This window comes from Lethenteron reissneri, chromosome 8, assembly GCF_015708825.2.
Source record: "Lethenteron reissneri isolate LAM-NWPU_2019-01 chromosome 8, ASM1570882v1, whole genome shotgun sequence".
Classification (NCBI taxonomy): domain Eukaryota; kingdom Metazoa; phylum Chordata; class Hyperoartia; order Petromyzontiformes; family Petromyzontidae; genus Lethenteron; species Lethenteron reissneri.
This window is the reverse complement of record NC_083786.1, coordinates 11,185,402-11,210,880: the sequence shown is the minus strand read 5'-3', so window position 1 is coordinate 11,210,880 and position 25,479 is coordinate 11,185,402. Positions and strand designations below refer to the sequence as shown.

Here is a 25,479-nt window from a genome sequence, read left to right as displayed (position 1 = left end):
CGGCGAACCGCGTCCGTGATCTCAAGCGTACGCCAGTGTCACAGAGGGCAGCGTAGGAAAATGAAGAATTTGTTTTTAAAATATCAAACGAGTAACGCTAAATATACTTTTTAACACGTGTTACTCATCACTATTGATAATATCGCTTCAACATTGTGGGCCTTTGGTTCGTACAAAGTCATTCACGGTTGTCATCGCTATTGTGACCGCACGCGACAGCACATAGGCACTTGTGATAAGGCAAAGTTCTAAAACCGAATGTTACAGATAAGACCATAACAATGTACGGCCCTTTGTCAATCCGCCATTGTTTGATTTCCTCCATGTGCCATGGCAGCCATGGTGGTTGTTCGACCATGTTTCACCACACTGGTTGATGCGGGTTGGTGAAGTGAAGGAGGCGGGGTGGGTGGTGCCCAAGATTGGTTCAGATATTGCTCACCACCGATGTCAGTAGCCGTGGCCTGGGAGTCTAACTCCGACTGCTAGGTTCATAACAGTGCAGTGCGTCAAACCGCTGCGCCACCACTCCCCAACAGACCATGCATATCCTTTATTCCAGGATGCTGTGTGGACTTTATAAAACCTTCATGACCAGGCGTGCTCACTAATCATTGGTCGCTCGCTCCGCTATCTATACCCTACGGCTTATCCCCAAGTGAAGCAGTTTATAGAAATCATTATTAACCTTTGGGTAAAAGATTATACTGAGAAAGGAACTAAATACAAAGCACACTCTGTCGATATATCGATTTAATAAAAAAAAGATGCTTTCTCTACTTGCCTTTTGCCTCTGTCTCTGAGTCAGAGGTTGATATTTCCGTGGTCTGTTCAGCAAGGCTGGGCATCTGCTGAAGATCCAAAATGCACCCTTTCATCTCCAGGTTGCTGATTGAGAGAAGAACGACCGGCAAACACACCGCGGGTCAACGCAGAGCAGACTGCACATCAGCCACGCGCGCACCACACATTTAACCGTGTTGATTTCACCTTCCATTGCCAATTTGCCCACTAAAGGGCACACCACATCTGACATTTAAGAATGATCATAATCATCATTCACAGCACCCTTTGTCAATTCACTGCTGGGTTGAGCTTCTTTTGCACCGTACATGGACAAGCCGTGCTAATCGAAGGTGCGGGGGAAGGGCGGCGAATGAAACACGAAAAGCAAAGAAATGAGTTTTTTTTAAAGAGATGTCAAAGTGCATGGCTGCAGTGGCTTCCTAATAAGGTGCATAGCTTCAGTGGGATGGATGAAGGCGGTGTTGTTCGAAGAGGTTGCTTGACTATACTTCACCATTCTGGTCATTGTGGGTTGGTGAAAGTGTGGGGAGGCGAGGCGGGGGGGGGATTGTGCAGGACTGGCCAGGAATCAAACTCAGGTTACCAGGTTCATCGAGCATTAAGGTACCAATGCATCACTGCGAAATTGACATTACAACAACGAGTGTATTGCATTGATCCTCACGCGTTTTGGTCTCTTAATAGACGCAGTCATCTTGACTCGCAAAATCCGAGTCAAGATAACTGACAGGGGTTTTGCGTAATTGTGTGTTTTTGAGAAAGCCTCCATTGCTAGACTAAACGCTGCAATCTGGTGCAATGGGAACATGCATTTGTGCATCTTAGAAATGTGTCCTATGTGCGATGCACACGACCTGGAAATGTCTCTCGAAAATATTTTAACCATGGTGAAGTTGGCTGTTTGCTCGAATAGCGAGTATCATGATCCCAATGATGGCATTTTAACCCATATTCAGATACCCTGAAAAGCACATTTTTCCGATAAAGGCTTTTGAAAAAGATATATTTTCAATGTTCAACTTCAGGTATTGCAAAAACGGTGTGTAACGTTCCATTTACAATGCAGTTACATTTCAGATTTGTATGGAATCCAAATGCACCTGCACAGCAACATTGTGAATAAAAACCGTGACACCTGTGCCACTTTGCACAATGCCCAGGTTATATTTCACAGTTCACCTTACTTGTATTGATTTAGATATATCTCTTTGCAATACTGCTTTGGAGGTGGTGGCAGTGGACATGCACGAATAATAACAGCAACAAAAACACAACGCATTCACGAAGAACATTGCCTAAAAGAGGAAAAATGATTAATTAAACAATGTTTCAGACAATGTGTTCAGGGCTATTGCTCATCACGCCAACTATCATTAAACAATTCACCCTCCTTCGGGGGGTGGCAGCGTTATTGGCGCAAATGCTTTTTGTCATTTTCACTTGCAGTGTGAATAATAAGAATTTACATTTCTAAATAAACCTCTCACCCGGAGTTCACGTTGCACACAGCGGTGGCGAGATGTTAACTCCCTCGCCTGGTACGCAGGAGGTCGTGGGTTCGATCCCGAATCTGACGCCTGCTGTATATTTTGAGTTTGCATGTTCTTCCCGTGGTCGCGTGGAAAATAGGGGCCTCTGGTTTTTCGCTCCACATTTAGAATTATGCATGTGCAGCATTTGGCTGCTATAAACGTCCGCAACAATAAGCCACTACGTTGAGCTATCATTTGTGGGCAGGTCGCCTATGAATAAGAGCTATACAGCTCAGTGGGCCTCACCTGGTAAAATATATTCATGGAGTTTTAGTTTCTAATGTATCCGTGCACCCATGTGACGAGGAAAGATTGCAATTTTTTGACCGTCGATAGTGAACGAATTTAACACGTAGGCTTTCGCGACCAACATGACTCACAATGAAGGTGTTTGGGTTAGGTCGCGTCAATTCAAGCGTGTCGTTAACCCGCCGCCGCCCGACACAGCCAGTCCGTAAGGTTTGTCACGTGAAGCAAAACGTGCCAATTAGCTACCACGCCGGCACATCGGTGCGACGGAGAGTAAACCCACGGAAATTGACGAGCGCTGCGACGTTCCGCCGGCAATGACAACAGCCAGGCCCTCATGCGGGCGACTTGCCCGTCGTCGGCAGCGAGGGTGCGAGAGTGCGAGAGGGTTCGGACCTGAGCACGTAATTCACCGACACGACCGTCTTCTCGTCCGCGTTCTTGCTGTTGATGGTGATGGTCGCGGTGGACTGCACCCAGATGTAGCCACCGCACTTCTGCAGCCATCGGTAGTAGTTGGTGATGCACTGTCCCTTGTTTATCACTGCACGGCGGCCAAAAAACACGACGGGCCAAGCGAATAACATTAAGAGCGGACCATTAAGTCAAGTGTATCCGTTAGCCATTATGAAAAGTGGCTGTGCGGTGATGGAGTGAGGGTAGGAGATGGCTGCCTGGGCCGGTGGGTGGACAGAGAGAGCAGGGTTATTGATTGCGAGGAGCACAGATTTTTTCCCTTACAATAACAAAGCCGTGACAAACGCAAGGGGCTTTAAAGCATCGCCACAATTAAGCAGACGCCACAATCCCCGAATCAACTTGCGTAAGTAAAAGCAGGATTCAGCGTCAGCCCCTAAGTGGCCTCTAAGCTGCAATGAGCAGATTGAAACGATGGACAGATTCAATGGTGATCATCCGACAACCCTGGGCATAAACGTGGCACAAATAAGGTCTCGCAGCTGCAATTTTTCTCGGGAGGGAGGGTGGGGGGGGGGATGACCTGCACGGATTCCACAAACCGCCGCTTTCTTTGTGCTACTGGGGTTGGGAGTGCGTGCGGCCCCAACCTCGCGTCTCCAAAGTGAAATGGGGACACTCACGATCCAAGTGGCTGAGCCGCAGTGCCGCCACATCCTCCGTGTGGATCAGGTGGTAGCAACTCTTGCCCACAATGTCGCTGGCTGTTTGGTCCATGTAGTCGCTTATCCTGCTCACGCACAGTCACAGCAGTCGACATTCGCCACTAAGTGCCGGTGACGTCAACCCCAGTGCTTGTTCCAGGCTAGGTGCACTTTGTGGCCACGTGAAGTGTCGGCGGCTTGCTGGCACGAGGCGGTGGGATAGTGCCAGCTGTTGTGGGCAAACTGAGATAACTGGCAGATGTGCCACCTGTCCACTCAACTTAACAATAATTTAATTTTGAGTTTTAGCCTGCCCAGCTCTTCGCTCGCTGTTGTGAGCGTCGCTCCTCCACTCTCCATTGTTGCTGGAGGGCGACTGCCTCCAACGGCACAGTAGCATCCTTCACTGCCTCCTCTACAGAGGCCGATCTTGTCACCGCTGTTACCAATCATTCCACACCTCCGATTAGTACGGTTGGCTCCGTACGGTGCTAAATAATTTCAACATACATACGTGCAAGTCCACTCAGGTCCAAATTTTCCCATACGACATCAGCAAATCTCTTCCGTAGCCTGTGTCATGCCCGTTTAACCCTCTCTAGCGCCCAATATCCAGCCAAACAGAAGCCGCGAGGGCGAGTTGTGGCTCGGCATACCAGCTGCATAGCCCAGATAAAGCAACCTTACCTGCCGGAAAGCTCACTGATGGGACCATATCATACAGATAAAGACAAAGATCCCCGTATTGCCTTAACAGACTGTTAGGGCAAGTGATGTTAGCAAGCACCTATGAAGGCCGGCACGGCACACGAGGGGGTGGGAGGCCATCATCACGCACGACAGCCTTTGTCTCCCCAGTGGCGATGTTTACACACCACAGAAGGTACTTATTTGAGGCTGAGTCGCCCTAACGGAGGCCAAGGACCGGTTCAGATAATCGTCACTGGTGTTGGTCATGAGCGGGAATCGAACTCGGGTTCGCCGGGTTAGTAGCGCAGCGCGCTAACCGCGACACACACACAACCCACACATGTACATACATGTGCAGGAGAGGGGAGAAGAGATATCAGAATGACCTTCCCAAATAATTCATCAGGGAAGTTACTGACTTTGGCCTCAACCTATCCCTTATCCCCCAGATCTCACTGTTCTGTGTCATTAAACAAAAAACACTCAATTCTCTGTAATGGTAGTCAGACATTTTTAGCCTTTCATTTTTTTTTCTATAGAGGGAAACTTGGACCTGGTATTTTTTTTACAGAAAGCAAATCACCGCTCTTGTCACATTTTACCATTTTAAAACGTTTAATTCTTCACCATTTTTAACCATATTGTACAAATGGCATCATGTCATGAGCAGAATTATCCATGAGGATCTCTCGCACAGTGGTGCAACTGTTTGTGTTCGAGAACGGCCCACAGAAGCGGATATCACAGAGCTAAATCTGGGATATTTTCAATTGAGCTCTGGACACATTTTCTATTCCGTCAAAACTCTTTTCTACAGGAATGATTCAGGACAGTATGCTGTTGCGTGATTTATCTCATAATCTTATATATTTTTTTATCATATAATAAGCAAAAGAAGGACAACTTGCTGTACAAGGTTACAAACTTCGATTTAAAGCTTTCGTGACTGCAGGGATTCATCTTCTTGGTTCTTTAGGTAAAGTCACGTAGAAGGGAAATAATAAAATAATAAAAATAAAACATAATAAAATAAAATTATCACGACATGTCGGCCACAATGCAAGCAGCCGTCCTTAGGTGAGGATGGCTGCTTGCGTTGTGGCTGTTCTTCACGTGAGGACGGCTGCTTGCGTTGTGGCCGAAACGTCGTGAGAATTGTATTTTATTATGTTTTATTTTTATTATTTTATTATTTCCCTTCAACGTGACTTTACCGAAAGAACCAAGAAGAAGGTTACAAACCTTCACCAGTGGCGGTGAAGGTTTCACCGGGTAAAAATCAATATAAATAAAAGGTGGAAATTGGAGGTGGCCGAGTGGTTCAGAGGTCAGGGCACTGATCTGGCACCACTGTGTTCCAATATAGGCAGCTGCCTGTGATATCAACCGGGTTCTCCAGTGCATTGAGTTGATCGACTCCGCCCCTGTCAACCAATAACCGCAAGAACAAACAAAAAACCCCATCACATTAAATTTGGTACTGTACTTCATTTGGTTAAATTCCAGCTCTGAGAATTAAAACATTGCCTCCTTCACGCAGAGTGGGAGAGGAGGCTCTGCCCTGTGCTGTGTAGACAAAGAGGTGTATTTGAATGGATTTCCGAGGTTGCTCTATGATATCCGCTTTCCGGGGGCCGTCCGCTAACACACCAAGGGGAGAATTACTCTGCGGGAGAATGTGAATTGATTCTTCATGTCATGACGTGACGGCCGCAGCACAATCGGGATACAATCGGTGGGGGGGTCTGAGGGTTTGGGGGACGGGACAGGGGCAGGAATGACATATTTTTCCTAAATGTGGAAAGAAAAAAGCTGGGTAACAACTAACAAAAAAAATTGCCAAAAAATACTTTTAGTGCAAATAATTCACGAACAAAATAAATAAGTTAAAGAAAAGATGTCAATCTATTGCTACAGATGAACGAGCAGGTGGTCTCCTGCAATTGTGATTGCCTCTGATATCAGGGTTAGCAAGTTCAGGCCCCCTATTATTATTATACCGTGACATTTTCAGCAACGGCGCGCCACACAAAATGGACTGTATTTTAAGCCCCAATGTTCCGTTTCCTTCATTGAATTCGCGAAAGCTCCCACAAGAGTCATTAATAGAGTGCTTATTTATTGGGCTTAATCGTTTAAAATCGAAAAATGTAAGAGGAACGAGCAGAGAAATAAAGAGCCAACCCACAGCGGAGTGCTGTTGATGAAATGTGGGTCCCTATCGTTCCCGTGGGAACGCTGTTGGTCCAAGAGGGCTTTCTTAGTGGCCTGATTCCACATTCCATCAGGTTGGGAATAAGACAATCACTCAAGAGGTCGTTTAAGAATACACAACTTAAATGACTGACAAATTTATTCCTCGATAAAAAGGTTAACGTTCAAAGTTGAAACACCAGTTTCATCAGTAGTGATTACTCTGATATCTTTCATTGTATGTACATATGTAAATATAGCCATAATTGTATCAAAATATATACGTAAAGACATCTGGCTGGAGTGTAGTAATTCACTGACGAGTTTGATTGACATTTACAACATTTTAAAACCCTTTCAGTCCACTGCTGGATGAAGGCCTCCACACAATGTAATCAGTCATGAGGTTGTTTTTAAATCAGGACCGGTTCAGATGCCACTGGCCACTGATGATATCAAGGTCCGGGAATCAAACTCAGATGGCAGGGGTCATGGCCCAGTGCGCTAACCACTACACTACCGCTCCACCACAATGCTGTATGAATAAAGTCGCTGATTTTAGGGTCACTGCAACAGCATTAGCCATGAACAGTAAGCAAACCACTGGCTAGTGACATGGGTCATTACGTCACATCGTAATGACTGTCCATGCGACTGAGCACACCCTGGGCCCTCTAAGCAGTGCCAGCTACCATCTCATCCATCAAACCAAGCGGCGTCCTATGGGTAAAGCATTGGTCAGTTGAAAGTCAATGCAAATCTACTATTCTCAATGGGATTGGCAGATCAGTGCCAAATAGCATTCACTGACTGCTGGCAAACATAAACGAAAAGCTATCGTTAGCGTAAGGCAGGCGGTCATGTAGGAGAACGGTATCTGTAACGCGGTGGATTGGTGGCGCGGTGGTTAGCGCGACTTCGCCTCAATAGGCGGCCACAGACTCGCTGGCAACGTTTTAATATCTCTGCGCCAATGCCAAGAATGATGCAAGGTTCGTCAAAACCCAGTATTGTGCCAAGTTGGTGACAATGCTCTTGTGGAACGATGTCAGCATTATAACTGGTCGGAGCAGCAGTTAGCGGAGCCGGTGACCTGAGTTCGTTCCCATTCATGGCTGAGATCAGCGATGAGTGATATCTGAACGGGTGCTCGGCGCATACTTTTACCAACGTTCGCTCGCTGGTGAAGTATGGTCAAACAACCCCCATGACTGGAACGGTGTGAGAAAGCCTTCATTCAGCAGTGGATTAACAGAGGGAAACGTATACATGTACTTATATGTTCTGCATAAATGCAGTCCAATATGAGTTTTACTTTTTTTACTATTAACAGCAGATAGCTATTTTATCTTACAACGATTAATCCTATTATCTTAGCTTCTGCGTTTCAGAGAAAATTCAGTGATCTCACGTGGAAGCAAATGCACCCTACCATCCGTGCTTATCCGTGGCAATGAAAGGAGCAATTCGCAAAGATAACACTCAAATCCAGAATCCACCGCAGGTGTTCAGCACATCAGAGCAGATACGAGAAAGTGTAATGAATCAACAGATTAAATTATCTACAATGGGCAAACAAAGACAAAGATCCCCCGTATAGCCTTAATATAATGTTGGGGCAAGTGCTGTTAGCGAGCAGCACCTATGAAGGCCGGCACGACACATGAGGGGGTGGGTGGCCATAATCACGCCCAATCACCTTTGTCTCCCTAGTGGCGACGTTTTTACGCACTACACCAGGTACTCATTTAAGGCTGAGTCAACCTAGTGAAGGCCCAGGACCGGTTCAGATAATCGTCACAGATGTTGGCCGTGAGCGGGAATCAAACCCGGGTCGCCAGGTTCGTAGCGCAGCGAAATAACCGCTACACTACCGTTCCCAGACACACACACACACGTGAACACACACACACACGTGAACACACACACACACACGTGAACACACACATGTGACAACACACAACCGCACCTGCTTTGGGTAATCAGTAAAGCAAGCCATGGACTCCACTGCACAATGAAACAGGACTGGCCGTGTTCCACTCACTGCTGTGCAGGTCACTTACTGTAGTGGGGCGTGGGATGAAAACATTTAATAATCCCATAGCACATGCTCCTCCAGGCAAGGGCACAGCCCCACGTGACACCGAGGAAACGCAGACGATTCCGCAATCACTGTGTGCACCTGTGTGCAGAGTCGCATGCTTCTGAGGTTACACTCGAGCAGCAGATGAAGTTTGGCTCAGAGGGATTTATTCACACCTGGGAATCTGGTGAGATCCAGGAAACCTATGAATGCGCTGATGCATTTGTTAAGCTCAACAACAAAAGATAAAACATGTACCTAGTTTGCTCTATGGGCTATCCCCTGCCAACCTCTCCCCTCTCAACCTCACTCTACTCTCCTCCACACAAGAGTTGCCACCTGTTCTGGTTTTCCTAGGATCATCCTCTACTTGAGGTAGCTTTCCTGGAAAAATGTGTGAGTCTTTCCAGAGCACTGTAAGTCCAGGTTTGTGTCAGTTCCAACAAAATCATTCACCACTCAAGGTAATGGCATATAAGTGGAGTTCTCCCCTCTTCTGAAATTGCGAGATATTTCTTCTCACCATCATATGTTCTGGTTTTTTGTACCTCAGAGGTGGCAACCCCAATCCACCCACTCTGTCCCAGGCAACCTTCGCTCATCGGGAGGTCGCTCATTCTCCTCTGCTGTCCTCAGTCTGGGACTCCCTTCCCCCAGCCATCTGCTGATAACTCCCCAGCCCTGTCAAAGGCTAAGCTCAAGGTCCTCCTTTTTCCTCTTCCTATTGTAGTGACATGAAATGGGTCACTATGGCGCCTCGCGCTGGTTGCGGGCAGCCCTGTCTGCCAGCAGGTCACGTGATGAGCCGGAGAAAGGGATGTGGTGCAAAGGTGACAGAGGGGGCACGTGAGGTAAAGCCCGGAAACCTTCTAGTAGGTTCTAGAAAGGGGGCGTGGCCGAGGACGGAGCGAGGCCACTCTGGGTGGATTCAAGGAGTGGAACCGCCGTGCTGCTGGAGTCTTCGTCACCGTCTTCACCTCCTCGGCGTTGTTGATCAGGCAGCCTGTTAGCTGTCACTCCCTGTACCTGTGGAGGTTATAATAAATAGAGTGCCTCCTACTATTAGTGTCTCTGAGTGACTAACTACACTATGACTGACTGCTTCTCTCTATAAGATAGAAAAATGTCCACGTTTTCTCTTCAGCACATTGAGATGCGGTCACAGTTCGTTGAATTTAATTTGTAAACTGTAATTGTCTTGCAGGGTGAACAATAGAAGGAGCAAAGCTACCCAATGACCTCAGCAGCGAATATATTCATAACAAACACTCGCAACAAATAAACATGTTATTTAATTAAAAAAATAACAATGATTTCAATCTCTTCCTCATTCCACTATTGGATGAAGGCCTCCCCATGCAGTGACCTCACCACTCTGGTCAGCGTGGGTTGGATGAAGAGGTGGCGCATCTGACCGATTCAGCTATAATTTGACACTGATGCTGGCCGTGGCCTGGGAATTGAACTTGGGTCGCTGGTTTCATGGCACAGTACAAGAGCCACTCCACCCTACAATATCATTTTACACCGCTACGTTTACCCTCCGCTTTATATTTAACGGTGCTTCGTATTTTCCTTCCTCTGAATTCAAATTGGCGAGGATGGGAGTGATGTCGCGCTGAGTGTGAGCGCCCCTTGAAGCGTAAGCAGCTGTTGTCCAACAGGCGATCAGACAGCTGCAGAAAAACCGGCGCCGCTCAAGAACCACCGATGGCTTTCGGAGTGGTGGTGTGTTCAAGTTTCAAGTCACAAGTTGATTTTGTTGTACGTGTTGAACTTCTTTCGCACCGTACGTAGCCAACCATGCTAATCGGACGGTGCGGTGGGGGAAACGACAACAGACGCAACACAAGAAGCAGTTCTAAAGAAATGAGTTTTCAATCGAGATTATTTAAAAGCACATAGTGGCTTCTTAATATCGGAAGGAAGAGCGTTCCAGACGGCCGCAGAAGCGCATCTGAAAAGCGCCGCACCGCGCAGTGACCACCGTCTTTGTTCAACCGGCTGGATGAGATCTCAAGAGGCCAGGACGAGTCCGATTTGTAGGAGAGGTTTCGGGTCACCAAAGTGGCAAAAACCGCAAAAGCAAGACACAACGAAGCCAAGCGACGGACGAAACGCCATCGTTGGCTGTCACGCGATGGCCCGCGGCTGGCCGTCCACCAAGGCGTGGGGGCAGCCAATTCATTCATTCCCTGCGCGATGGCCTTGGGACTCAGCGGGGGTGTGCTTGTTAAATTAAGTAGCGCTGTTCACATGGAGGGAGGGCATCGCGGGAGGTGGAGTAAGGGAGGGGACATCGCCGAGCAAGGATGTTGCGTACACGTAGGTTGCTTGGAAACCTGTTGTATAACGATGGCTCTTTTGCGCAACTCTCCCGGGCGACGCGCCTTAGTGGCAGAGAACAGTTAAATTGCCCGCGATGAGACGAGTGCTCGTCGCCGTCATTATGCTGTCTCACTTTGGACAAAGGCAGCTGTGCCCACTGCACCCTTGTTCTCTCGCCTACGCTCGGCCACAACTGTGCACATTGTTGTTATTAATAGAACAAACCCGATTTCTTGGAACGGTCCACCTCTCCCCTACTGGTACGAGACGAGGCTCACTCTGTCCTTCCTCGTGTCCCACGCACATTGTTTGAAGCTCCTGGTCTTTAGAGTCCGCGCATTGTGCTAATGATGACATCCACTGTTGAGATCCCCCACCCAGGCTCCAGTAGACTCCACGGTTGGTTTAATCATGACATTCTGAGAAGTTCTCTTGAGCATTTCTGGACTGTTTTGATTGTTAGGGGACAGTTAGAAACATAGAAATAAAATGTCGTAACGCTTTAAGAGGGATATTTTTTTAAGACTGTGTATGTTAGGCCCACATCAAACAAGCCTTAATAAATCATCATTATTGGCTCCAACTGGTATTGAATAATATTGATAAACCACCACCACTCACCCCAGCTCCCTCACTCTCACCCACGCACCACCACCACACACCCCAGCTCCCCCACCTCTCACCCATGCACCACCACCACACACCCCAGCTCCCCCACTCTCACCCACGCACCATCACCACCGATCCCAGTACCCCCACTCTCACCATCGCCCCACCAACACCGATCCCCAATTCCCCCGCTCACACCCACCCACCCACGCACCAGCAGCAGCAGCAGCACTGACCTGCTCTCGCAGTAGGAGACGCGCAGCTCGAGGTTGAGCTTGGTGACGAACATGTGGCAGTCGATGCGCACCTCGCTGAGCGTGGGAGGCGGCAGCGCGTGTGCCACGGCCACCAGGCCCAGCAAGGGGTGCTCGACCGGCGGTGACGGGCACGGGGACGCGGGGGAGGCTGGCGCCTGCCCGCCGCCACCACCGCCGCCGCTGCTGCTGCTGCGTCGCCGCAGCCGGGCGGCCAGGTGGATGACCTGCGCGCACGTGCGTGTGTGTGTGTGTGCACACGTGTGTACGTGTGTGTGCGTAAGCGCGTGTGTGTGTGTGTGCACACGTGTGTGTGTGTGTAAGCGCGTGTGTGTGTGTGTGCGTAAGCGCGTGTGTGTGTGTGCGTAAGCGCGCGTGTGTGTACGTAAGCGCGCGTGTGTGTGTGCGTAAGCGTGGGTGTGTGTGCGTGTGAAAAGAACGTTAGTGTCGCGGTTAGCGTGCTCGAGTTCGATTCCCGCTTATGGCCACCAACACCAGCGACGATTATCTGAAGCGGCCCTGGGCATCCTCTAGGTCGACTCAGCCTCAAATGAGTACCTGGTACGGTGTGTAAAGATTGCCACCTGGGAGACAAAGGTGGCTGGACATGATGCTGACCATCCACCCTTCATAGGTGCTCGCTAACAGCACTTGCCCCAAGAGTATGTTAAGGCTCGACGGGAAATCTCTGTCTCTTGTGTGTGCGCACACGCGTGTACGCATGCACATACACACATGTGTGTGTACGTGTGTATGTGCATGCGTACACGTGTGCCCGTGTGTTGGGTGAGACAGATGTGAGCTGCGTGGCCGGTTGGTTGATCGTGGGCAGATTCGGATACCTGATGCACAAATTGGAAAATTAAAAACTCCCCAGTGTCCGATTGTGGTCCTCTAGAACAGACCTACAACATACAATGGACGCAATGGCCCCGATCCACAAATACGAAGGGGACATCACAGCGATACAGAACTCCGCTGCTCCTTATCTCGCTCGACCACATGAATGTGAAATCGTAGTTGTTGCACTGCATCCACATCGGCCGTACGAAAGAATAAGACGAAGACCCCACCGGCACGCGACTAACTGTGGCATTCCCCTGTATGCCGCTGGGTGGGCCGAGGCGGGGCGGGCGAGAGAGGGGGATTTAAGAAACTCGCCACCATTGCGTCAACTAGTCGCACTGGGAGATGGAGTCAAACTGACCACTGGACGGCAAGCCGCAGTGTGCTCGTCGACAATGACACTGCGGGCAGAAAACGTCCTCCCTTCCCTTCACTTTCATGTTTAATACTTTGCATGTTTTGTCCAGAAGGGGGCGCCAGTAATACTTCGACGTACACCGGGCTTCAGAACCCCCCGCGCCGCCCCCCCCCACCATGATCGGCATCCTCCTGTTCAGCGACTTTTTTCGAAGCGGCTCTTTCCATCGGATACAATCGCGGGAGGTATTCCCACCAAGGAGCTCCACATCCGCACGTACGTATCGCCGCGACCTCGGTGGATGCGTGCCATCCGCTTGCCGTTCGCCGGTTCCCAGAACTTTTCTCGTGGAAATATATCTCATGATGAGAATATTTATTTATAAACTGGAGGAATCCGTTGAGCTATAAAGCTATTTTCCATAGATGTCCAGTTGGGCCGGATAAGAACGTCAGAACAACAAACAGTACAAAAATACGATGGCAGTGCAAAGTCAAAAGGTAAACAAATCACCCAAATACTCTCTTATTTCTGTTATTTTTATTATTATTTTCTTTGAACCTATCTACGTGACTTTGCCCAAAGACCCAATAATATGAAATCCTGCAGTCACGAAAGCTTTAAGTCAAGAAATCACCCAAACACAACAAAACCATCTCCAGCCTACCAGATAAAGGTATCTTCTTGGTTCTTTCGGTAAAGTCACGTAGAAGGGAAGCAATAAAATAATAAAAATAAAACATAATAAAATAAAATAATTCTCACGACGTTTCGGCCACAACGCAGCTTCTTCACCTGAGGACGGCTGCTTGCGTTATGGCCGAAACGTCGTGAGAATTATTTTATTTTATTATGTTTTATTTTTATTATTTTATTGCTTCCCTTCTACGTGACTTTACCGAAACAACCAAGAAGATGGATCCCTGCAGTCACGAAAGCTTTAAATCGAAACAGATAAAGGTATTCACTTTTTTTTCAAAAGCGACCGAGCCGCAAATGATAGCTCAACAAAATGCCTCATTATTTGAACATTTATACCAGCAACATAATCAAAATAGTATAAACGCGTGTTTCTGGTAGCATGCGTGATACGATATAAGGGATTTAAAAAAAAATATAGAACTGTTAAGGTAAATGAGAAATAAATAACAACTATACGAACAGCACCAGGAATAGCGTGTCCTTTGGTGATATTCATTTGCTGCTGCTGCTGCGGTGCCGTACTTGTTACTAACAATGCGGCAAGTGAAGCATTAAAGTAATGAAGAATAGCCAAGAATAATACATTAAAATGGCATCATGAATATAAAAAAAAAATTTGGTGCAACAAAAAACAATATTGCTTGATATTAATTTGTTACCCGTAATTATGCAGTCGCTTTGCCGTGTACGAAATGGAATAAATGCATTTATAATACGAGTCGTTGTATCTGGGAAAGAAAATAAAGTGTGGATCTGCAGACATTTCTAGAACATTACTTTCTTAAAATCTGTTGACTACCTCTTTTTACGTGCACGGGACGACGATGTGCTCCAGACTGGCCGCATTTGTAAACACGAGGTCAACTAAATTTGAAGCTTTCGTGACTGCAAGGATTCATACTCTTAGGTTTATTCGGTAAAGTCACGTAGGTACTAAAATAAAATAAATAATAAATAATATAAATAATAATAATAGAAATAAAATAATAAATCATTTTATTTTTTACCTACGTGACTTTACCAAAAAAACCTAAGAGTACGAGGTCAACTATGGCAGGAGTTGAGTCTCTCCATGGGACAAGCACTGTTGACTTCTCCATAAAGTGGTATGTATTTTGTCAACCCCGGAGGGATGATTGGCTGAGTCAACCATCTCAACCAGGATTTGGAACTCACAAAATTTGGCTCGCGAGACCCTCACCCTACGTTGTTTAGCAATTCGTGTATGGATTTGAATATTCTACATTTGTTTTAATTATATTTTATTTTCTCTGGATTGTGTTGTGTCAGACGTTGTAAAGCACACGACATTTCAGATGCTGCATACACATTACATTGCTATAATTATATAAACACACTAACTTATTTTGTGAACTACAAATGGAAATAACAATTCGGGGCTGCAATTGTAGTGGTTTCAAAACACAGGCTGCATTAATTTTACTCACCACCACTAGCATCATCATCATCATCATTTTAAAACGCATTGTTTCAAACGTGAATTAAACATCAACGAGTTGTCAGCTAATGTTCTGACATAGCGGCAATGTGGTGCATGATTACGTTCAAGCTATCTGAGCAACAACGTATGCCTATGTAAACCAATTATATATATGCATCCTACTGTAATGCTATAGATAGGTAAAGGTGCAGCCCTTGCAATTGCTTTCTCATGCCACCACTGGTGCAAGGACCCCCACCAACGGAGGCCCAAGAGAGCCCCAGCTAGAGGGCATTGTTGGACCAGTCTTCCTCACTTATCAGACATCTTGGATAAGGTGGAAGCACCGACGCTTGACCCCACCACATCCAAACCTGTCCATTGACCTATGGGTGGTACTGATTTGCCGACTGACTCCCGGCGATTTAATTAATCGTCGCAATTCGATTCAACACTTAATCATTTTCTTAACCCTGCGGTGAACGGTAGCGCCTCCAGGGAATGCAACGGGCCGCTTAAACCCAATTGCTATACAACATAGGGCAATCGTGATGCATCAAAGACGCGATCGCGATCCAACCCGCGTATCGCGATCTTGAGAAATCAATAACAATCAACAAATCGATGCTTCATTCCAACCCCGTGAGCAAACTACTCTCTCTCTCCCAGGCGGCGCGCACGGGGCGAGGTGAACGCCGCGTGAGGTCACGTGCACCGCCGACGGCAGCTCGCAAACGCCTCCCGGCGCACGACGGAGACGCCGCAAAAGGGACGCTCTCCAAACGCCAGTGCCGGATGATCCTAGTAGCACAAGTAGCTACAGATGATGCTACGGGCCCCGCACTTTCAAGGGCCCCGCACTTTCAAGGGCCCCGCACTTTCAAGGGCCCCGCACTTTCAAGGGCCCCGCACTTTCAAGGGCCCCGCGCTAAATGCGTTCAAGCTATCAATTCCGGTTCAGTGATTCTGCACTTGCTCTATGACTATAGTACTATACTGCCTTCAACTTTGATGAACGTCTGGGTGTTTAAGGTTAGCGATTTCTCGTATTATCTGGCTGTATAGCAAATGAAAAATACAATTGCTTTACTATGCAAGTAAAAATATACGTGTTTTAATATTTACTTTTTTTTTATTTAGGGCCCCTTAAAAATATGCTACAGGCCCCGCACTAGCTTAATCAGGCACTGCCAAACACCCGAGTAATAAGGGCTTGTCACACGTGCAAACACAGAGCGTGGCCAATAAGCGAGAGAGAGAGAGGGGAGCGGTGCACAGATTGGCCCAGGTTTCATCTCTGCACATTACGTTTATGCACGGCGCCTGCCTTGAAGGCCCATTTGCCATAAAGGCACCACCACCACATTGCGATGCCACTTTTAACCTGGCAAAACAATCAAAAAGGCCCGGTCATGGTGAAGCCGAGAGCCACGCAAAAGTTATACTCAGGGCTTGATTCTCAGCGAACATATTTCTAAATACCTGTCCATGCGATGGATGTGGCATGCTGAAATTATCCCCGGAACAGCACTCTGCACTCTGCCAGCTGAAATTAAGCACCGGTTATATGAATGGACCCAGCTGCTACAAATGTGTTTGAAAATGAAGCGACGTGAAACTGCTGCAGGTTGGCCGCTTTGTTTGAAGATTTGGCTGGAACGACTGCATTTGGGTGCCTCCCAATGGGCCGATGTGCTTTGCATGTCTCCTCCGACTGCTCTCATGATCCAAGTGTGGATGTCGGCAAGGTCACGGTGACATCGCGGACGACGTCGCCATCGCTTCCTTCCATCTGACAGATATCTCTCCGCGATTGCACAGCCAAGGCCTGCCTGGCGCGGTCTGCCCTCACAAGCGGAGGTCACGTGGCTGAGGGGTCAGAGCACTGAGCTGGCACTGCTGAGATCCTGGATTGGAACCCAGGTTATCAAGTGAAGCGAGCTTATGATCTCAGCAAAGTGAGCAATAATTGTACGAAGAGACCCATTGTATTAACAAAAAAAATTTCACTTAATGTGGCAAACATTCCGGCTCCGACGCTTTAAAATTGTTGGTTTGATTGACAGTGCGATTGAAACTCTTCGACGGGCATATACTCGGCGTGACCCTAGTGTGGATAAAGAGGCCTCAGAATTATAATATGTATTTATACTGGAGGAATCCGATGATCCACAAAGCTCTTTTTCACAGACGAGCGGCAGGCCTACTAACGTGATCTCAAGTAGTTCATCTTCTGCGGCCGTTCTCCGACACAAGGCGGTGCAAGGCTCTGTTCTGTTGTGGACGGAACGTTTCTTGAGTCTAATGACGTGACACCGATTCCACAAATGGTCCACGGATGTGATCTCTTTATTAACGGTCTGTTCTCATAGTATGTCATCATCACGTCTCCGTGCCTTTCCCCCCGTTCGTCAGTGACCTCTGTGTGCCACTCCAATGCCTGTCTCAGTAACCCGCTCTCCTCCACCCATCACAACCTCCTCTTATCGTTTACACATGTAACACTGTTTTACCACATTCTATTACAACCTTCCAAGTTGCTTACCCTGCACTCCCATGAAATCCCAATCATCCTACTCGTGCTCCTGCATTCAAGGAAGGAAGATGATTTTCTCCTTGCTGAGGTAAAGTCCAACGATCTGATGCGTACAGTAACACAGAGATTGCTCTTTCCTCACACACCTGTCTTGAAAAAAAATGATCTCTTCGCTCTCCCCGAGTGGTATATGTAGTCCATCAAAACCCGAGCCTGCAGATGCAATACATCTCTTGATTTATTTATCACCCCCCCCGCCCGCCCGCCTCCTTCCGCCCGGTGAGGCGCACATTCTCACTTCCTACTGACACCCTGCGATAAAGGTAAACACATCGGGTTCCTTTTTAGTTGCCAGAGTAAAACAAACAAACAAATAAAATGGCACCCGTCATTTCAGGGTCACGTAAAGGAGACGCTCTGCACCGTCGATCGCTCTCTCGCTCGCTCGCTCGCCGACTCATCAACCTGAGCGGAAATTCAAAAACTCTGGGCAAAAGTCGCGCGAGTCGCGACCAATAACTAATCTCGAGTCGCCGATCGCGGCAATCGATCGACGGCAAAAAAATAAATCGGCATCCTTAGCGGTGGGCACGCAGCACAAGCGTCCGCCACTCAGCGCGCTGCTCGCCTCTCCGTGCGAGCACAACAACCGTGGGATTGCCCCCACCCCTCCACCCCCGCGGTAATAGAAGTAATTTCATTGCCAATAACGGATTGCATTTTAGGTCTGACGGGTGAGATTAAAAGACACAAGTGTCAAGTCAGCAGAAGGAAAAAAAATAAATACAAAACAATTCGGCCGCGCGGCGCCACGCCGTGTCGCGGCCCTGACCTTGTAGCCGGAGGATTTGATGTGCACGCCTCGTTTGGTGAGCGTCGATTTCATTCGGATGAAGAAGGATCGCTCCAGGACGCAATCGGAGGCGGAGGCGGCGGCGGCGGCGAGGGACGACGGCGAGGCCGGAGAATCTGCGAGGGGGTTGGGGGGCGGAGAAAGGGTGGGGGGTCGAGATAAGAGTGCGGACATCACAAGTGCTGGTACGTGCGTGGAGACGGAGCAGGAGGGAGAGGGAGGGAGGGAGCGAGATGGAGGGCTTCCCCTTGTCTTGATTCTCCAAATGCCGGCGCCCGCCGTTTTGAAAACGGAACCGAAAGCGAAAGAGAATAAGCACTTGAAATAAATCACATCAAGGGGTTTGTTGTTGTTGTTGTTGCTGCCACTGTTCTGGGCTAAGTACTTTTCATCCGGGTGAAATAGACATCCGAATAATAATAACGCGGTGGGGCACGTGCTGGCTGTGTGCGCTTCGCTCGTCGGCTGTGCTGTATGCACGCATTTGTGTGCGCATCGCAACACCATTCTTGTACCGTTTACATGCCTCTGACCAAATGATGGAAGCTTAACACGATTGGGCCTGGATGATGCTTGAATGTACGTGTGTACGTTCAACTTCTTTTGCACCGTACGTAGCCAACCGTGCTAATCTGTGGTGCGGAGGGAAGAACAAACTAGACGCAAAAAAAAATCAGTTGTAAAGAAATTAGTTTTCTATATAGATTTAAAAGTGCATCGCTCCAGTGGCTTCCTGAATGAGTGACCTCCATGAACAAACAGCTTGGCTGTGGAGCCACGTGATGGGCAGTCGAGCGCCGTGCAGCAAACTACATCATTGTGCTTCTTCACTTCCAAGTCTACGCTCTCAACCTTCATCAAGCTGCACACATCGGCGTGGTCGAGTGAGATCAAACAACTCCCAAAACCCACGGGGTGTAGAGGAGGCCCCTCAATCAGCAGAGGATCGACAGACGGCTGCTCGTGTACGTTGTTTGCATCTTAAATCATATACTAAAGAAGGAAGGAAAGCAAATGGATATTCTACAAAGAGAAAGATAAAAACAACGAATCACATTTGTACGCAAAATTATGTTGCCGTGATTCACAAATTTCTTTGTAGTCGGTTTCAATCATTACATTGTTCGAGGGTAAATGTATGCGTGCATGTGTGAATGTTACCTTCCTCGTAATTTTCCGTAACGTCACTTACCCACAAGTCGGTTACACTGATATAAAATGTAGGGCTTTTATCTTCCAAACAATTACATAAGCAGATCTCCAATTTACATGCTTTGTAAACACGCAGATTAAATCATGCATGCTATGGGAATTCACTGGGTAAAGCATTACAATTTTACAACCGCCCTGAAAAGTTTTAGATAAAACTTCTTTAAAAAGAGGACAGACGCTGTATGCGGTGCGATAGCGATGAGATAAAAAAAAACCCAACCCAAAGACAATTAAAGAACCCTTCCGTAGCAGATTAATATGCATAGAATTTCCAATAGCAGTTGGGGTTGGGGAGGGGAACGGCTTGGGTTGATAATCTATTAATTAAACGTGTATAATGCTGATCTATATGCACGACCAACCTTTGAACGCCACCGCCTGTGTGGACACTTACCCAGCCAATTAGAGTGGCCCACATTCCATTCTTTCGGAGCTCTCCGGCCTCTCGCCTTCGCGTTATTAAAGATGCTCATGACGGTGAAACTGCTATTTTTTCCTGAGCACATTCTCCCAATTGTGGCAAAGGGCAGAGCTGCACCCTCGCACGGCCTACGCGGACGCAGCGCGCGAGCTGCCGCGTTCCGCGCGTGCCCGTTTTCACGTCTGGCGCACTCTGTAAGGTCGACTCGGCCTTAAGTGAGTACCTGGCGCGGTGTGTTAAACAACAACAAAATCAGCAGTGGAGAAATAAAGACGGCCGGGCGTGGTGCTGGCCACCCACCCTCTCGCGCGCCATTGCCAGCTTTAATAGGTGCTCGCTAACAGCACTTGCACCGACAGTCCGTTAAAGTCTATACGGGGCATCTTTGCCTTTGTGTTGAGGGTTGCCACCTCCGAGGTTACAAGTAACCAGGGTCTAATCATGGGAAGGATAGCTCACAATACCAGAAGTGGGGAGCGCTCCATGTAAATGGATTGCCTTGAATGGTGTCACAATTTTACTATTGCATCATCACTGCCAAAACACCCCTCGGACATGTGGGCGAAGAGTTGCCGATTTTGCCAGGACAGCAGCTAACCAAACAAAAGAGCTCCCTCGTTGTTGCGCTCTGAAGAAGGGCCATTGCCCGGAACGTCACCTGTGCATATATTGTTCCTTTTAAGGCCACAGTGTTCGCGACGAATGTATTTGTTGTTGTTGCTGCTGTTATGTGTGCTCGTGCACCACTGCCAACGCAGCAGCAGCAACATCAGCATCACCAAGCAATGTGATCCTGGAAAAACCAGGACAGGTGGCAACTCCAGTGCGTGCGTGTGTGTGCGTGTTTCATGTGTGCGCGCAAAGGTATATGTGGGTGTTTTTTTTGTTTCCCCGGGATATTTTCCCAAGAGCCGTGAAAACTTTATCTGATGGCTGGGCCAAATGCATTACCGAACGGAGTGCTTAAAATAGCCGGGAAACACACCGAGGAATAGCAGAGACAATTACGGAAAGTCAATAAAAAAACTCGGGCCTCAAACAGGTTGTGCTGGCTCATCAGATAGAGCAAGGCCTTGCATCCCAATAGCCGATGAGCTCCGGAGAAGGAGGCAATACCTTACTCTTAGTTTTTTCGGTTAAGTCACGTAGGTAAAAAAAATGCAATTTAAATTAATAAAATAATAATAAAAAATCACGACGTTTCGGAGGCAACACAAGTCTCCGTCATCAGGTGGGACCGTCACAGCCAGATTTGCTGTATCAAGTGAGGCAAGTGAGGCTTGATGCAGCAAATCTGGCTGTGACGGTCCCACCTGATGACGGAGACTTGTGTTGCCTCCGAAACGTCGTGATTTTTTATTGTTTTATTTTTATTAATTTTTATTTCATTTTTTTACCTACGTGACTTTACCGAAAAAACTAAGAGTATGAATCCTTGCAGTCACGAAAGCTTCAAATCTAGAATTAGGCAATACCTTCCCTTGCAACTCATCGGCAACGTCACGTGACTGCTGAGACTGGAGGTGCCCTTGTTTTCACCCGACATGCCTTGGCGCGATACGGCATTGGCAGTGGCGCAGTTGGAGAAACAGCCAAATGTCAACAAATGTGTCAATAACCCTCACCCTGAAATAGAGAATATCTATACGTGATGAGACGTTTCAGCCAAAAGCCCTCCTTCCAAGTCAATTTATATCCATGCTCTTTGTTTGTGTTGCGCAGAAAGAGCCACTGCCACAAAAGATCACCTATTGTATTTAATTAAAATTTTTTTACGGGAGTTACTAACATATATTTGTACTTGGTTTTGTTAACATTTGATACAGAACGTTGACACAGGCAGTGTTGAAAGGGGGTGGGGGGGGGGAGAATATATGCAAAACAAATCATTCATCGCGGGGTTTACAACCTAATTTGTTGTAAGAAGAAATAACGGGTTGAGAAATGTTCATTTATTCACCACAGTGAAATGTGTGTTGTGTCATACATTGTAGATTTCCTCGGGCAGGAGAAATATAATGGCAATTCAGCAATGCATGGACACACACGCGACTCAAATACACACACACAACTACATATTCTGGAAGAAGAAAAAAAAGCTGTGAATAAATAGCAAACGTCTATATTATTTGCCAAAAATATATATTTTCCAAAGCCATGCAAAATATTCCTTGTGAAAAAATGTATCGTGTTTCTCCATAAACCGTAATAGTTTTTTTTTTTGTGGTTGTCCCAATTTTAAATATCTGTTTCAGACACACTGTACATACTGGACATAAACTATTTTACTTTACCGGGGGTCTTAAATTTCTAATATATAGCTTCCATCATTTCGGTGGCGGTCTGCTCGGGCTAATAGCAAATGGATTTCACCATGTCAAATTGTGGTTATTAAACATACACCGGGAGAGCAAGCAGGGTAGCTCACTTAATCTCTCAGTGGTCAGCTTAGGTTTGACTCTTGCACGCTCCACATTCTCTCCCTCCGGCTCGCGACCGTTAAAACCTCCGCACAGCTTCCTTGCACATCCAACCGCTGTCCGTGGCTTTAGTGAATGTAACAATTTCAAGGTTGTTAAGAAATAATCCCGAACGTTGAACGGCACACACACACACAAAAAAAACCCGTCGTTCCTATCACAAATAATAATTGCTGTCCAAAAACATTACTCGCAAATTTCCCTCCCTGACAGTCTATCGGCCTCTGGGGGACCAGAGGGTTTATCATGTTTTATGTTTATTTTCAATAACGGGACGCCAAGGATAAAATGCAGTGATGCATGGCTCGCAGATCTTACAGACGTGTCAACCTGCATTATTTCACTAAGCGCGAAGAGCACTTTTTTTCTTCCTGCCTTTCGGTTAATTCCCCGTGCCCCCCACCCCCCGTAGGATGCAGAACCACGACCGTGGCGTCCTCAACATAAAACCTCAACGGTTCACAGCGCCGCCGCTGCCACCGGCGGTAAGTCGTCGGTCAGGCGGGTGGGTGCGGTGCCTCTCCTGAAAGAACCGAAACAAAATAACCGCAAACCAAAACAATCAGCTCCGACCACTCGCAATAACGAACCGGCAGTGTAAACAGCGGCAACATTCGTCACGCGAACCAATGTTCTCACCCCCCCCCAACCCGCCCACTTTCGCCCGTGGCTTCCGTTGAATCACGGTGGCTAATCTGCAGGAATCGGCCGCACGGAGTAAAATTGATAACATTTCACGTAACAGAGCTGTAGGGTTAAGCATTGCCAGCCGCTCTCCAGAAAAAGGCACCCGAGGTTAATTGGCTCCTTGGAGACAAATGGCGCGTCGCACTAAAAGGAAGGCACGATCGTGTCCAGGTGTGTGCGTGAGCGAGAGGGGAGGGTTCCGCACACTGGTGCAGAGAAGCTCATTCGCTGTCGTTCTGTAACAGGACCGTAGGGGGGAAGGCGGCCTGTAAGCGATGAGGCGGTGTGATGCTTGCCGTGTGACGCTTGCAGTGCTCATGCAACCTAACAGCGAACATCATTCCCCGCAGTTGCTTTGCGCCGGCAGAGCGCACATCCGCTGCCTGCCTTGCAGCGTGGCGCGCGGTTGGATATTGCAACGACGTAATGATACAAAATACATTCCAGTCATTCTCAATCCACAGGTGAATGAAGTTATCCCACCTGTTTAGTCATTTGTCATGCAGTTCTTGGGTTGTACTTATTTGCTGCTCAACAATGCGTGTGCGAAGGCACAGGGATGCCCAGGAGCTCCTGTATAATAGAAGTGGGAGATATTTTCAGGGTGTCCCATAATAAATACACAGCCCTTGTGTGAATCCACTGCTGGAAGAAGACCTCCCCCATGCCATGCAGATCATGGCGGGGGTGCAGTTTGACCATACTTCGCCACGCTGGTCAGTGCGGGTTGCTGAAGTGGGAGGGAGGGCACAAACTGGTTCTCATGTCACCGGATACCGATGCTAGCCGTGGTCGGGAATGGAACTTGGGTTGGGGTTGAAGCGAGCTTAACTGTCCTGTCACCGCTCCAGCAGGGGATATTGTATAAGCAGTGGCTTAATAGTGTAGCTCTGTCCTGTGGTCACATAACCTTCAGTGTCGTGCGTGACCTTGCTTATAACCCAGACGTACAGATTTGCTATCTGTTTGACATTTATTTTATGGAGAGACACATTTCACCGGATCCATTAGAATAGGCAGGATAGGTCAAAAACTGGGTTGAGCTAACAAGATGCATTGGGGCCCACACCCGGGAGAAAGTAGTAGCCGGTGAATTAATAATTAAAACGAAAGCACGAGGCAAATGATGCTAGATGTAAAGGGCATGGTGGATTGATGCATTACTAATGATCTGACTACTCAGACAGGCACACCGCAGACGCGAACCAATTTAATACAGTACAATGCAGTTTGCTTTACGGAGCATCTAATTGCAACTGAATCTTAGGACGTTGTTCAAAACAATGGGGCGTGTGCATCAAGGGTAAAAAAAGAAGCAGGCATATGCATACATTATTTTTTTAAGCGAAAAAAAAGAGTCAGTAATAGGCACAGGAAGAGAACGAGGTCTTGAACCTGGACTTGCACAGGGGCAGGGAGTCAACATCACCGATGGCAGGTGAAAGGGAACGCATACTAGAGGATTCTAAGCTGCCTTGAAATACAATTCTAAATTCCACCAATGGATAATGGGCTCCCCACACCATGTCGGTCGTGAGGTATTTTTGTTCGTATCGTGCTCCACCTTACCGGTCAGTGCGGGTTGGTGAACAGGGGTGAGAGGGCAGGACCGGTTCGAATTTCGCTCACCACCGATCCGCCACGAGTGAAGAGGAGTAACTAAACCAGTGTTGGGCAAGTTAGTGAAGCCTCGCAAACAGCTGCCCAACCCGTGATGGAGAGGTGATGTTTGCTCTTCTCGATAACCGTGAACTCAGGGGGTGGGGGGGTGGGAGGAGAGGTGGGGGGGGGAAAGGTGGGGGGAGAGGTGGTGGGGGGAGAGGTGGGGGGGGAGAGGTGGTGAGGGGAGAGGTGGGGGGCGAGAGGTGGGGGGGAGAGGTGGGGGGGGGAGAGATGGGGGAGAGGTGGGGGGAGAGGTGGTGGGGGAGAGGTGGGGGGAGAGGTGGTGGGGGGAGAGGTGGGGGGAAAGGTGGGGGGGAGAGGTGGCGGGGGAGAGGTGGGAGGAGAGAGGTGGGGGGAGAGATGGGGGAGATGTGGGGGGAGAGGTGGTGGCGGAGAGGTGGTGGGGGGAGAGGTG

At 48.0% G+C, this 25,479-nt stretch overlaps 1 protein-coding gene across 3 annotated transcripts in view; it reads right to left on the bottom strand.

The window, feature by feature from the left end:
- LOC133361142 (neuronal PAS domain-containing protein 3-like) overlaps nucleotides 1-25,479 on the bottom strand; it is a 200,816-nt gene that overhangs the window by 4,128 nt on the left and 171,209 nt on the right. For all 3 annotated transcript variants that reach the window (XM_061580014.1, XM_061580019.1, XM_061580028.1), the window contains exons 6-10: nucleotides 18,582-18,718; nucleotides 11,849-12,093; nucleotides 3,689-3,795; nucleotides 2,985-3,132; nucleotides 785-888 (exon numbers count right to left, since the gene is read on the bottom strand). In XM_061580014.1, the coding sequence (XP_061435998.1) occupies nucleotides 785-888; nucleotides 2,985-3,132; nucleotides 3,689-3,795; nucleotides 11,849-12,093; nucleotides 18,582-18,718 (741 nt within the window). The remainder of the gene's footprint in view (nucleotides 1-784; nucleotides 889-2,984; nucleotides 3,133-3,688; nucleotides 3,796-11,848; nucleotides 12,094-18,581; nucleotides 18,719-25,479) is intronic.